Source organism: Enhydra lutris, unplaced genomic scaffold (assembly GCF_002288905.1).
Source record: "Enhydra lutris kenyoni isolate GAN:26980312 unplaced genomic scaffold, ASM228890v2 scaffoldscaffold25, whole genome shotgun sequence".
Lineage (NCBI taxonomy): Eukaryota > Metazoa > Chordata > Mammalia > Carnivora > Mustelidae > Enhydra > Enhydra lutris.
In genome coordinates, this window is record NW_019154109.1 from 1,985,400 (window position 1) to 2,000,891 (window position 15,492).

The following is a 15,492-nucleotide window of genomic DNA, read 5'->3' on the forward strand; positions in this document are numbered from 1 at the left end:
CTCTCCCTCTGCGTGCCACTCCCCCTGCTCGTGATCTCTCTCTGTCAAATAAATAAATAAAATCTTTTAAATAAAAAAAAAAATGTACTAAGTGAAAGAAGCTTATCTGAAAAGGCCACAGACTGAGTGACTTCCACTGTATGACATTCTGGAAAAAGCAAAGCTATGGAGACTGTAAAAAGGTGGGTGGGGTGTGTTAATGGGGAGGGTGGGGTAAATAGGAGGTACAGAGAGGATTTTTAGGGCCCTGAAAATACACTGTATGGTACTATAATGATGGATACTTTTATACATTTGTCCAAAGCCATAGAATGTGTGACACCAAGGGTGAACCCTAATGGGCACTAGGAGCTTCGGGTGTCAGTGTAGGTTCATGAATTATAACCAAAGTAGCCCTATGGTGGCACGGATGGAGAAAGCCATGCGTGTATGGGGGCAAGAGCCTCCTCACAGTTTTGCTGTAACCCAGCACTGCTCTAAATAAATGAAGTCTTAAACAAACAAACAAACAAACAAACAAAAAACAGTGACGATGTGGTGGTAAATTCCCTGCCCCTGGAAACGTTCTTTGTCAAAGTTAGTAACTCTCAAGAAGTTCAGATTTTCACGCATTAGTTGGCAGGTTACACTGTGTGTGTGTGTGTGTGTGTGTGTGTGTGTGTGTGTGTACACACATTCTATTTCAAGTCAAAGATTCTGTGAAAAATAAAGCAAATATCAAAGGAGTACTAGATTGAGTGGGACAAGTTTATATTCTAGGAATTGAAGATAATTTTATGGAGCTCCTATCTAAAATTTCAAAAGCCTCCTCCTCCCCTGATATTTCATGTCCTTCTTCCTTGATTGATTTATTTTTTTTTAGCCCTTCCTATCTCACACACTGTATATATATTTTTCATGTTTACCCTGTTTGTTGTTTTTTTTTTCCCTGCCAGAATTTTTCTTTTGAGGGTAGGGATTATCATCTGTTTACTTTGCTACTGTCTCCCCAGGATACAGAACAGTACCTAGCATGAATGGCTCAATATAATATTTGTTGAATAGAATAGATGTCTAGGCTTACCATAGGTATCACCTACTTATGTCAAATAGTTGATGATTGTGTGAATATTGTATGATTGAAAACTTATTCTGACTTTTTTAATTACAGAAGGCTTTACGACCGGATATGGGCTATAATACATTAGCCAACTTTCGAATAGAAAAGAAAATTGGTCGCGGGCAATTTAGTGAAGTTTATAGAGCAGCCTGTCTCTTGGATGGAGTGCCAGTAGCTTTAAAAAAAGTGCAGGTAAGATTATTTTAATTATGTAAATCGATGTAAAATTATACTATATGAATAATAAATAGAGGAAAGTATGTCCTGAATGATTAGATAATGACAGTCTTAAGTTGAGAATGCTAGAAAGGAATAAAAATTATACTTTAAAAGCTTGAATTGAGTGTAGTACACAGTGGAAATTAATTTTTAATTTTAATATTACTTCTACGCTTTAAAAATTTAGCTGGTTTTGTTCACCCAGATTTAGTACTGACTGCAATGATCCTAGAAAAGCTTTTACAACTCCAGATTTTAGGAGGCACGTTTGACTTCTCACCACTGGCTCCTAACTCAACAGGTAACTCACAAGAGGAAAACAGACTTTACAAAATGTATTGCCTAGAGTTTGTAAGTGGCAGTCCAGGGTATTATATTAATGTGGAGAACCAGACTGGCAATAAATGAACAATGAAGTTAACTTTCTTTATTGGAAAATTTTAAAAAGAATGAAATGGATTGATTAAATCAGAGGATTGATGACGTGTCTGAAATTGCCATCTTGTATCTGTATCCTTCTGGAATCAACTTTGCTCTCCAGTCCTGACTTTTCTTTTGTTTCCCTCAGATTCATTTATCTTGTTCTAGCTCCTCTTACCAAGTCCTGGCCTAACCCTAGTGGGCTAGTCCCATTGAGCTACCTGCAGGCGTACTTGCCGGAGCCCTGGAACTTTCATTCACCTGAACAAGTCTAGAAAGTCTAATGTCACTTGCCTTGTTTTTGTGTCACAGGGTATGTTTGACATCACACAGTTTTGCTTCCCATTTTTCAGATAAGGTAGTTATTGTTCATACCTGCCCATAGACTTCCTATTTTACTCTGCAACCCTGATACCTTTTTTCTGTAGTGACCTGTGAGACCAAAGTTTCCTCTGTGTGTGTGTGTGTGTGTGACTTCTTAAAGCATCAGTATACTTGAAGTAGCCATTACAGAGATGAAGAGTTTTCCCTTACCTTTTTAAGGAAATATTAAATGTTTATAAAAGACATTATGTGGCATATATGATATGAAGAATAATAAAAATGCCCTCATATCCACCACCCAGCTTAAGAAATACAGCATGAAAAATTTTTTTTGATCTATAGCCGCCACTCCCTTCCCTGAGAGGTAACCACGTCTGGAATTCTGTGTTTAACATTCCTTTGCTTTTCTTTACAGTTTCCCCACATCTGTATAAATTTCTAAATAGATCTGTTGTTTGCTTTGCATTTTTGGAGCTTTACATCAGCGTCATCACATGTTGGTGCTTGTGGCTCTACGTTAACCTTTTCACTGCCGTATCGTATTCCATGGCTCGTGTTACATGTTGCTTGCTGGTTGGATTGTTTCTAAGTTGTTTATTATGGTAAACAGTACTGCTGTGCCAGTCTTCTGTGTCTCGCAAGCATCTTGTGTGACATGTGAGCATTTCTCTTTTGTCTGGGCCTGAGAATGGAGATGGTGAGCCACAGGGGATACGCATGGTAGGTTCTACAAGTTAATAGCAAGTTACTTTTCATAGTTGCACCGGTTGACTTTCTCACGGGCAGCATGTAAGCGTAGTTGTCTTCTCTCGTTTAATGTGCCACTTAGAGCTTAAGAAAACATGATATAGAATGCAGATATTAATGTTCGTGAAGCAGATGACTTTTGGAAGGACGATTCCCTTATAAAAGAACTCTGATCCATTTTTTAAATGTATTTATGAAATTTCTACTGTGCATGACTAGGCACCGAGGGGAAATAAAAAGGAAGCTAGTCATATTATTCCTGCGTTCCAGAGAAAAAAGAGTTTTTGTGGAACAATTAAAGGTTAAGCCTTGTGGCATGGATTCCTGATTTAAACAGGAGTTCACAGAATGGAGATGTCTGTTTCAGCCATTGGTGGAATCAGAACATAGGCCAGGCTGCCAGTGTGAGACCAGCTTCTGGAGAGCACTGGAGCCAGGAGCAGGAATTTGTAGAATAGGAAAGTAAGGATTCACTATGGATCCTCATGTAGAGGAATAATCTTTAAAATTCATTCATTTAAAAGGAAAATTACAAACCAAATGCACAAAATGGACTGGAAAGAAGTCAGCTGCTTATTTACCACAGGTAGTGAATGCCAGAGGGTAGATGGATTGAGAAATTACCTGGAGGTCTCGAGGCTTCTCAGCTTCCTTCTCCAGCTTCTAACTGACTCTGAGTATAGAGAAAGAGACACGGCTCCATTCCACCTGTATTGTCTTCCTTTTGATTGGAAATTTGAAAGGACATGAGTTAATTTGGGCAATCATATTTCCATTCAGTATTAGATGCCCCTCTAACTGTTCCCATTCTGCACCGTGATAAACCTCAGACGGCGGTCTCCTGCTAGGTGAGGTCCGTTTGTACTCTTGCGTTAGAACGTTCTTTTTCGCTTTATACAGCGTTAATACTGGGTCATGTTCCAGTTTAAACATAGCTTCTTTATAGAGGAGAGAGATGCTTTTGTAAAGATATTCATAGCTTATTTAGTTAGGAAATGGTGTCTTAAACCTTTGTGAGGAGAAATGTGTTTGCATTTCAGATATAGTATTGATTTTTGTGATGTATTACACTTGTGCTGAACAATGAGTCCTGTGTTTCTTCCTTTAAAAAAAAATCTCTGTAGCTTAAAGTGAAAATGTTTTAAAAATATCGCTAACCAGACTATCGTCCTTTCTGGAGAATCGTAGCCCTTCTTCAAAAAATTCATGGAGAATCAAATACTGGATTTCCTCATGCATCTTGTCACTTGTCTGAAGATCTGTATTACTGTTCCCAGCTCTTCTAGAATCTTTCCCGAATACTGTGCTTGGGTTCACAGGCTGAAGTGCTGCTTTTACAATTCGTTTGTCTGCTTCTATATCATTCAGGAGACACGTCGGAATTACCATCTATTTTCTTCAGCTTAGTTTTCAAGGCATTTCTTTACTTTGTCCCACACCATCAAGTTTCACTTTTTCAAGACTTTAAAAAAACAGTTTCCTAAGCCCTGGTGACGTTCCTGTAGGTTTGCCTGTTACCTGTATGTGGAAAGAAGAGTGTGTGTCCTGAATACCTGAACTTATAAAGAGATCTGAGAGCCTACAGTGCATGGCAGTGTTAACTAATCTTTTCAAAAATGTACCCACATCTCATCATGATTCATTTGCCAAAATTAAGATGGTGCCTTAGCTGATGTGACATTTTTGAAATTCCATGAACCACCTTTGCTTCTATCTCCCTGTTTCCCTTTGACATTTCCCTTCTTACCACTCATTCACTCATTCCATCTCGTGTTAATATTTGGTTCAACTCATGTTCAGTGGTCAGTGTGGAAGGCTTTGGGAATACTAAGATAAATAATAGGGCTCATGGGATTCCAGTAGAAGTGCAACAGAGAAACGTCTGAAATCACAGAATAGGCACTATAGTTAAGAGTGGCCTCCAGGAATGTTGGTGAGAGGGAGATTGGGATAAGTCTTCACAGAGGATGTGACCTGGGTCTCAGAAGCTCTGTTCTTTATGTTAGAAGACTGTCAAAGAATTATTTTGATCTGGTACATGTAATCTCTATTTTGTTATGCTTAGTTCATTGATTAGAGCTATGTAATTGGAATTGGTTTTTATTTTAGCAATCTTACGACACGGTACTAATATGAATTTTGGGTCTCGCTGTGTCTCAGTCCTTTGATCTTTGTTACCCTAATTTTCGGATAGTAGGTGAAATATTTTGATCTTTAGTTCTGTTTGCCCAGGCTTAAGTTATATGTCCAGATAACACTGTTTTCCTATGGGACATTCATTGTCAGAGATACTTATTGGAATGGAAAGTACTGTTGTATAGTACTAACAAAGATAAAGTACTAATGTATTTTGTTCAAATTCACCCTTTTGATACACAGGTTAACTTTCTGAAGAAACGGTATTCTTTGATGTTTATTGCTTTACTTATATTTGATTATTATAGTAAAACATTTATCAAGAAAATCGCTCTTTAAAGTATATTGAGTTTACCTTGCTTCTTTTTACATATGTTGATTTTAGTTTCTAGCTTTTGTATGTATTCATGTATTAGAAGTTGGGATTGCATGCATTTAGAAATTTGTGAGCAATGATAGCTTCTTCCATAATGCATACAGATTAGAATACAATCATAATCTCTACAACCGTATATCCAATCTGTATTTCAGTGTTTACAGTGATCACTGAATTCATCCTGAAGTTTTTATCAGCTTTGTTATTTGATCTCTGTAGATTTCCTTTGAGCCTTACAATAGTTATTTGGACAAATGAAAAGTAGGAAGCATTTGTAAGAATAATCTGTACATTATATATTTTTTTTAAATTGGAGAATAATTTAGTAATTGATGTTAGTTTAGTTGTTAAGGAGACACAGTCTTTTATCTTAAAAATGAAAGCTTCTTAATTTTATTTATTGTACTTGTAATTTTTTTTAAGGCATTTCTTAGGCATATAACAAATAGAGAAAATTTTTAGTTTTATTGAAGGTTTAGGGAATAGGGCATTTTAGTTAACATTTTAGGGTTATAATGAATTACACACATGGCATAAATAGATTATGAACATTAAAATATTTAAATGACTTAATGGATATCAATGAAATAATTTAGTCCTTTGTCGTTTTTAGATGTTCCACATTGTTTTTTTCTTTAGCATCTTATGGTGCCTTAGGGTTTTTATTATGCTAGTACAAGTTTTGATTGTACCAGTTGGTAAACTCTTCTAGTGGCCAAGCCCAGTGAATAAATATAGTTGAAGTAACTTTTTATTTATAACCTTTGAAGAGTTTTGATATGCTCATTTATTATTTACTGAGGACCTACTGTGTGGCAGACATCTACTCAACACTGAGATACAACAATTGAGTTCAACATTTTTGGTGGGGGATATAGACAGTAAGTCAAATAATTATAGCCAAGAAGGAAGTGACTGTCACGTGACAGGAGAGAAAAAATTAGGTGGGGGGTAAGGAGGACTTTTTGATAAGAGTATCTAGCAAAGGTTTCTCTGCGTATGTGAAATTTAAGCTGAAGTGGAGGATAAGGAGTCAACCATCTGAACAGCAGGAAGCAGAGGATTCCAGATATAGAGAACAGCCTTGAACAATAGGATTGACTTAGAATATACTAAAAACACATTGTTGTGACCCCCGTAAATGGAGTGTGGAAGAGAAGTAACATGGGGTTACAGAGCATGACAGGAACCAGAATTTGGGAGTTTTGTTTGTGAGCCATGAAGAGAGGTCTTGTACATTTATGTGTTACATGTTGTAAGGGTAATGAATAGCCATTGGAAGAGCTTAAGTGAGTGATGATAAAATCTGGTATATTTTTTAAAGACTACACAGACTGTTGTGTAGAACACAGATTCATCCTTTCAGTACACAGTGATAATAAGACCAAACATTATTAATTGAAAAATATTTAGCTCTTAAATAAATAATATTATTGGCAATATAAACAAAAATGACAAAATAAGAGATTTCTAAAACTTTGTAAACATTAAAGCTAAAAAAATATATAAAAGCAAATAGAGTCATATGATAGTTTTCATGTAGGAGGCAGATTTTAAGAGGTAATACATTGGACCTTTTTTCCACAAATAGTTTTTTAGTTCTTGTTCTTTAAATGAATCTTGCTTTGCCTCTGACGTTTACTCTTTCCTCACAACCGTCACCAACGTCATGTGCTTCTCTTTCTTGACTTGAGACACTGTGGAATCATCTTCAATAGGGCTTGCTTTCTCTACCACTTCAGACCACATTCTACACTCAACCATCTGTCATTCCTCCATCTTTGAAACTAGTGTCATCCAGTTCAATGTTTTTTTCCCCATCTTTGTCCCTTGTCTGCCAGTCTGAAATACTTTTTCTTTGTTTTTTTAAGAAATTTTTTTTTTCTCCACCCATTGCTTGATACCATATTAACTCCGTTGAGCCCAGGCATCATCGTTTCTCAGTGTGCCTCACTCCATGACACTCAGCTTCTCAGTCCATTATCAGGGCGCACCCTACACTTACTGATTCTAACTCAAACTCTCAAAATTCCTTCTCTAATTAAATTCCCAATTCTCTCCCATTCCCTCTTTCCAGTAAAACTTGTTCTTTGACCTCATCTTGATTACCATGGACACTATTCCATATTCTCCAGACCTCTTATTTAAGGTCTGATTTCAATTATTCGTTTCTGTGGACCTTTGTCAGCGATTTGAGTAATGCCCCTCCGTTAGAATCTCTCCCTGTGTTGCTAATCCCCAGTCATGGTTAATCTCCACTGTGTATTTCCTCATTTCTCTATTCATGTGTAACATTGTTTTGTGTCCCATAGCGCAGGAGGATTAAGGGTATGTTTTGGAGTTCTTGTTTGTTGGACATGTGCTGTCTTATACTGCCCACTTGTGTATATTTTAATCATAGTATAATAAGAACCCCAAATCAGAAGATATATGATTATAATGTCCACAGTGGAAATTAAAAACCACTACCCTGAAGCCTCAGCTTCTTCCTGGATGCATTCACGTTCAGTAGAGAATGCCACCTCCTGTTTGACAGAAACAGTCTTTGTGTCGGTTGTGTTTTCACGATCACGTAGCTGTTCTGATTCTTCTTCTGCTAACTCTACCTGTGCTCTGGAAGGAATTTTTCTTTTCTGTTGTCCTTTGAGACATTTTCACCAGTTGCTCCATTTGTCACACTTCAGCCTCCCATCTCTGCCTAGCGTCGTCATCTGACTTTCTCACTGACCCCACTCTACAACCTGTTGCTCAGCACCTGCCTGTAGCTTCTTAAAAACTTGCCTCTTGTGTTTTCTGGGATTCCATGCTCTTGATTCTCTTCCCTCTCTGGTATCCCTCTTCCATCGCCTTCAATCCCTTGTCTTTTCCATCCCCTTTAATTGATTCTATTTTTGGGTCATGTCTTAGAGTTTTAATTTTGGATCTTTTACGTCTCTTCTAGCCACATTCTCACTCACAGCTTCCAGTGTCCTCCATAGGGTAGCTTCTTAATCTGTAGAAGCCCTGACTAAGCTTTGATGAACTTTAAACTCTATAAAATCTGAACAAAATTTTAAAATTTTAAAACAAAATTTTAAAATCTGAACGAATTTCCTATGATAATTTTTACAGGTTTTCTTTTCTTTCTTTCTTTTCTTTTTTTTTAATTTTAAGGAAGCCTATTGTACAGGGCGCCCTGCTGCACTTGAAGTCAGGTCACCTATAGCCTATTGAGTTAAAAGGCATTCCCTTGGAAACAAAAGTTTTTTAAAAGTCAAAGAATAATGAGTGCTGCCGTGCACTGATACCTAGCTCTATACCATCAGGACATTAAGGAATCCACAAGAAAGGAATCGAGGCCTGCCTTGTCGTTTGCAGTTCAAACATGTTGATGTATTAAGAGAGGAAGGCAAACAGAAGCTAGATCGGTGCAGGCCCTGGTGTTATAAAGGGAGGAAGGTTTCTGGCTTCCATGTAACTCTTCTCTACTCACCTTGCTTAAGTTTCGCACCCCCAGCCCAATCTCTCCACCCTGTAGAGTGTCTCTGGATTTAGTCAGGCAAGTGCTGGTGGTAGACTTCAGTTATGTGGACGCTAACTTGTTCGGTGATTGTGATTTGTATCTAGAAGACCTCACAGCCCTTCTGCTATAGATTTTCCACACACACACACCCCATCCTCTGTCCCTTCAAATAAAAGAGAGAGGCTCCGTAAGGGAAAGTCTGCCTACCAGTCAGCAAGTAGGGGAAGCAGAAATTTGCAGGCTAATAGCAAAAACATTCCTTAAAGCTGCTCTCCCCTCACTCCAGCAATGGTAGGGGACAGTCTGTACAGGTATCGGTCAGTGGGAATAAAGGGATGGAAGCATCACTTGGGCACCGGGTCAAAAGGACCAAGAACACTGGGATGAAAAATAGCATAATTCAGGGGTGTCTGAGACTTGTCACATGGAATATAGGGACTCAATTTAGGCACAAGCTGCTCAGTTCATTTATTCAGGCTCTATAGAGCTGGGGAGGCCCAAGAGATAATTTGGTTAGGATTTTCATTTACATAAGACTTATTTAAAGTGAGATATATCAAGTTTTTCAAACTTCCTAGTATACATTTTTAAGTACTTTCATTGCTACATTTTAAGTGTTTTTTCTTCTAACAGATTGACATACACCTTTGCAAGGACATTTCTATTAAATTAACTTCAAGGCCTCTTTTTCCTCTTAAAGATTTCCTTTTCAGTTTCATTAGTCATGAGTAATTTTTTGGCAAAATTTAGAGATGACAAAAAAAACTTTTAAAATGATTGAGAAAGTACCAAGAACTTATTAGCAAATACTTGCCTAAACGCTGTTATTAACTTTGCTCTTACCAAGTATACAGTAAGTTTAAAAACCCACAGAAACTTCGGTAGAGCCCAGAAAGATGCCTTCTGAAGATAAGCTTGTAAATATTCTAAGAAAAGGTTTTTTGTTTTGTTCTGTTTTGTTTTACTAAATCCAGATTTTTTTTTTCCCTTATGTGTTTTCTTTTCTTGCTCATGAAATCAGACAGTCTTGAATCTGTCTGGGAATGATTTAATCTAAAGATGCAGTTTTTATTTTTGTCTGGACTTGCTGGCGAAGAGAAAAAAAAGATACAATACTGCTGAATTCCCAATTAAGTGTATTTATAAATGTATTTGGTTCAGAATTTAGTTTTCCCTCAAATGGGCCAGCAATACTTCTCTCTCAGTGACTAAGGAAAGTCTTTGCTATTACTGAGAATTCAGTTAAAAATAAAAGTTAAAGGGCACCTGGGTGGCTCAGTGGGTTAAGCCTCTGCCTTTGGCTCAGGTCATGGTCTCAGGGACATGGGATCGAGCCCTGCATCGGGCTCTCTGCTTGGCAGGGAGCCTGCTTCCTCCTCTCTCTCTGCCTGCCTCTCTGCCTACTTGCGCTCTCTGTCAGATAAATAAATAAAATATTTAAAAAAAATAAAAGTTAATTTGTAATACTTATTATTTAATTGTAAATTGAGTTAAAACTTTTTTTTAAGATTTTATTTATTTGACACAGAGCGAGCTTGAGCAGGGGGTGCAGAGGGAGAAGCACAGGCAGACTCCCCACTGGGCAGGGAGCCCAATGCAGGGCTTGATCTCAGGACCCCCGGGATCATGACCTGAGCCAAAGGCAGACACTTAACCTACTGAGCCATCCGGGTACCCCAGAAATTCATGATTTCTATGGAACACCCTCTTCTTTGGTGTTTTGTGTCTAGTTAGGGTTTCCTAAAGCTCTCGTACACATCTTTTTCTCATCTCATTCATTAGCTTCGCTTTTTAAATATTTTTCCCATCATAGAGATACTGATTATTGGGAGATTAAATTTATACATGTCAAGTTTGTGATTTTCTTCATTTTAGTCACTAATACCAGAATTATCCTTTCTCTTTCTCCTTAAAAAAAGTTTTCAGGAATTCAAAGTCAAAGACATTTAAAATTTTATACTTCCTGGCATTTCTTTGAATTATCTGAAGTCCATTGTGACTCATAGTTCCTGAGAATGGCATCAGCGTTCATGATTTGGAGAGAACCCGTTAATTCTCTTGCCGCTTTGACTTTTAATGTGTGGGCATTTCGTGTCTGTAACTAATAATCAACATCAACATTTTATTTACATTAATATTTGTTATTATTTAACAGATTATATTAGTCACATCAGTTTTTACAGCATCACCTGGCAATTTGGGGAATGGGTGGCTTTTCTGTATGAAGTTGCTAGGTATAAAGCTTATTCCTTTAAAATAATGATCTTTTGATTTTACTTAGTTCTAGAAGAACTCTTTCTGGAGTGTATCATACTTTCCTGCATCTCTGAATCCTGCATATAGAGTGTCTGCCACTCCGCCTTGTTGAGGTTCTCCCATCACTTTGTACAAGCAGCGTTTATTAGATTGTGTGTTTGTGTTCTGTGTTCCAGTCTGCATGCTATATCTGACAGCGGCAAGCTTGTCTTTTTATTTGTATCTACAACAAAATCTAGTAACAAGTTGACAGCATGGTTTTATGAATGAAAGAAAGCAAGAACATGAACAAGTTACGTTATTTATGTTAATCATCTACAGGTAGAATAAAATTATGATGCTCTTGAAGAGGTTTGTGTTTATATGAGGTTTTTCCTTCAATAGGTAGTGTTAACACTGTTTGTGCTTTAATGCTGGTGGTTGCTGTTCTTTTTTTTTTTTTTTAACCCCTGCAATTAGTATCCATTTATAGCTAATATATTCTCTCATTTTACCAAAGTTTGATATATATGAGCACTTGATGGTTGCAAAAAATTTCTCTTAGTAGATATTTTATGTAAACTTTGTGACAGTGATTTGCCACTTATAATCTTTTCTTTCTTTTCTTTTGCTGTGTTGTGTAATCATAGTAGTCAGTGCAAGTTGATTATGGTCAAATTAGTTAGAATTACTACTAATGGAGAAGAGTGAAGCCACGCTCTCTAATACATGTGCTAGCACACACATTTCCTTTTCTGTTGTTTGTATGAAGTGGGAGGAAATTTGATGCCACCTTGTTTATCTCACTCCCTTTATAAACCTTAAAGGGGACAGGCATCTGGGTGGTTTAGTCAATTTGGGTCCGACTCTTGATTCGGCTCGGTGGTGATCTCTGGGTCTTAGGATCAAGTCCTGCATCAGGTTCCGTGTTCAGCTGAGAGTTGGCTTGAGATTCTCTCTCTCTCCTTCTGCCCTTCCTCCCTCTCACACATACCCTTCTGCTCTCTCTCTCTCTCTCAAATAAATTAATAAATTTTTTTTTAAAGAAAAGCCCATTAGGGGTGCCTGGGTGGCTCAGTGGGTTAAAGCGTCTGCCTTCGGCTCAGGTTGGGATCGAGCCCTGCATCGGGTTCTCTGCTCAGCAGGGAGCCTGCTTCCTCCTCTCTCTGCCTGCCTCTCTGCCTACTTGTGATCTTTGTCTGTCAAATGAATAAAGAAATCTTTAAGAAAAGACCATTAAATAAGATATGATTCTGTATTTTTTTTTCAGATCTTAAAATGCAGTTCTTAGCTGTTTCACATTAAAACTTGAAAAACATGATACTCAAAATTTTTGTTAGAAAATTAAATAAATAAATAAAATAAAGAGGGCATAGAAATAAGAGGAGTATTTTGCTATAGTGTCAGGTGAAAACACATATATACCACATTGCGCCCTGCTGCTGTTTTCACTTTCTGACACCCATACGTTTGTACAAGAAATGGAAGGGAGTGAGCAAAAGCTAAAATTCTTTAAGGAAGCGAGTTTGTGGATATTTTTGTTTCAAATTTTATTTATAACTTTCTTAATTTTTTTAATAAGGGGAAGATTAGAACTACATCTATGTTTGGATATTAAGAATGTTATCGAGCAAAAGTTGTGTATTACAATTTGTGATTAAACCCCCATATTCTGTATTACCTTTTATGCCTTCGGTATCTGTTGTTTCTGTCTTGAAGAACTTACATTGTCTTCAAAGTTTCAGCTTTAATGTTACCCACTCCTCGCACGGGGATTCCTTCTTTATATTTCTCATACTACACTTTGCACACACATGTATTTTAGTACTTACTAGCTAGTGGTGTATGCGTTAGACTTCACAACCACCTGGGACATTGAAGGAAATGTAGACTCTGGAGCTGGAATGATCTAGATTCAAGTCCTTGTTCTGTCACTTATTAATTTTATGACCATAAGGAGGTATTTAGCTTCTCTGAATCTGAGCGGTCATTCTAAACTGGAGCCAGTACTACTGACTGTAAGAACACGGGCAGGATGATAGCACCATCTGGATGTAAAGAGGCTACACCCTCTGGTGGGTGTTCAGTGATTTCTTCTCAAGTCAAAAAGACTTGGATCATGCCCTCCTTTCAGGTTACACACCTACTTTTCCTGGAACATTTCGACTGTCTGAATCAGGAAGACTTGGTCAAGTTGATGACTATAAATGTTATTAAAGTCGTTTTGTTATGTGGCTAGGGTTTTAATCGGCTCATAGTAGTGACTTATCCAGATATTTTCTACAATATTTAGCATACTGATTTTTTTATTATTGTTTATTTTCCATACGCTTAGAACATTGAGAGAGTTGTTTTCAGAGACATCATCAATATCCCTTTGATTACATTATTTATTATTGTGTTTTTACATTAGACCAGTATTTCTCAACCTTTTCTTCATTATCACCCCAAGGAGCCTTTTTAGGTTTGTTTTTTTTTTTTTCCTAATTACTCCCCTCCCTTATGAAATTTTAATTCCACAGATAAGAGTATATCTGTTTATGTGTTGTATGTATATCTGTGCTTTATCTTTAGTAAGGGTGAGACTCTCTCTCTGTTCTCTCCAAAGAACCCAATTTTTATCTCCTTCAAGAGCTATGATCCCAGTCAGGGTGTGCATTAGACCTTTTAGACATGGTTTGATTGTATAGATAATGGTTCAGAGCTTGGGATATATTTGGATAACTCAGAGTGAACTCTGACTGCTCCATTAATTAGCTGTGTGAACTTTTGTCAGTTTCTTAAGCTTTCTAAAACCTGCTTTGTCTCATCTGTAAAATGGGAATACTGATGTTAGTTGTCTTCAACTGACTGGGTGACAGTTAAACGGTAGTTAATGCAATATGTTTAGTAAATATTAATTGTTAAATATATATTCTCATTTTATTATGACCACAGTATCCATTCTATTTCATTTGAACCTGAGTCCCTCATTTCTCATTTTTAATACTGACTGCCTTGGGAAGGAAAAATGTAAACTTTAGAGGTAACATGAGGTAAAATACAGTTCTTCATAGCTCTTATAAAGCTAATCAGGAAGAAAATTTCTTAGTGTGTGTATAACTATATGTGAACTATTACAGTGTATTTACATGGTTCTTGAACCATAGATTATTATTTTATTAAATAATTCTGGATTCTCTTTTTAGATATTTGATTTAATGGATGCCAAAGCACGTGCTGATTGTATCAAAGAAATAGATCTCCTTAAGGTAAATAAATGAACTATTGATTATTTTGAACTAGATGAGCATGTTGATAAAAGTGATTTATGAAAATATTACACTTAACAAGCAAAAGGATTTTTTTAAAGATTTTATTTTATTTATTTGACAGACAGAGATCGCAAGTAGGCAGAGATGCAGGCAGAGAGAGGGGGGAAGCAGGCTTCTGCTTCTGCTGAGCAGAGAGCCGATGCAGGGCTCGATCCCAGGACCCTGAGATCATGACCTGAGCTGAAGGCAGAGGCTTAACCCACTGAGCCACCCAGGCACCCCAGCAGAAGGATTTTTAGAACTAAACTTATGCCACACTGGTTTGAAACAACGTTATACAAATATGTATCTCAGTATATGGAAGAATGTAGTTATAAATATTTAATTCATTATAAATATTTAATCAGATCATTTGGTAGGATTAGCTCCCCTCCCCTGCCTTTCAAACTAGGAAATAGATAAAATGGGCAAAAAATATTGAAGAAATTTTTTCTTGACTGTCCCAAGCAGATCTATTCTAAAGCTTAAGTAACATAAATGAGTACTAGAATTAACTCAAGATGTAATATATTGAGAATGTGGACTGATCCAAATGGGTGCATGCTTTTTGTAATATGTCTCTTTGTTTTTTCCAGATTTAGAAGGGATGATATAAAGAGTATGTTAGAATTAGCTTTTCAGTTTCTCATCCACTCAGAGAATATGACTGAAATTTCAGTTATCTCTGCACTGGTTTTATTCTAGTAAAATTTCCTTTGAGGAATGCTGTACCTTATGTTATATTTTTAACTGTTAGATAAGACTTGGATGTTTTTTATGCTGTACATTTTTGTTTGTACCTAAAATGAATCCAGTTTATCAAGAAGGATAAAAGTAAGTTCAAAGTGATCCATGCTTTCCAGCTGTTCTGTTAGTTGTAATTATTTCTTGGGCCATGAAGTAACTGCTCTAAAAAGATATATAAATTGTTATTAGAGAAATAATGTATTAGCATAGAAGATGTGGAGGAAAAACCTGTAAGTAGAAAGAAAAGAAGAAAATCATGTATATACCCTCTGGGAGAATTCTTGAATAATTTTTTTTGATAAACTATTTGTTTTATGTTAACTTGTTTAAAGATTGAACAGAAAGCAAATTGTACAAAAGGATTGTCAGTACGTAGAGACTGATGCATATATTT

The 15,492-nt window shown here is 36.7% G+C and overlaps 1 protein-coding gene across 2 annotated transcripts in view; it reads left to right on the forward strand.

Moving 5' to 3' along the window:
• The window catches only part of LOC111151021 (NIMA related kinase 7), a 149,857-nt gene that overhangs the window by 76,173 nt on the left and 58,192 nt on the right, over positions 1 to 15,492 (forward strand). For both annotated transcript variants that reach the window (XR_002640835.1, XM_022508726.1), the window contains exons 3-4: positions 1,151 to 1,291; positions 14,247 to 14,309. Coding sequence is in view for 1 of the 2 variants with exons in the window: in XM_022508726.1 (XP_022364434.1) it covers positions 1,151 to 1,291; positions 14,247 to 14,309 (204 nt within the window). In the remaining variant the exon portion in view is untranslated. The remainder of the gene's footprint in view (positions 1 to 1,150; positions 1,292 to 14,246; positions 14,310 to 15,492) is intronic.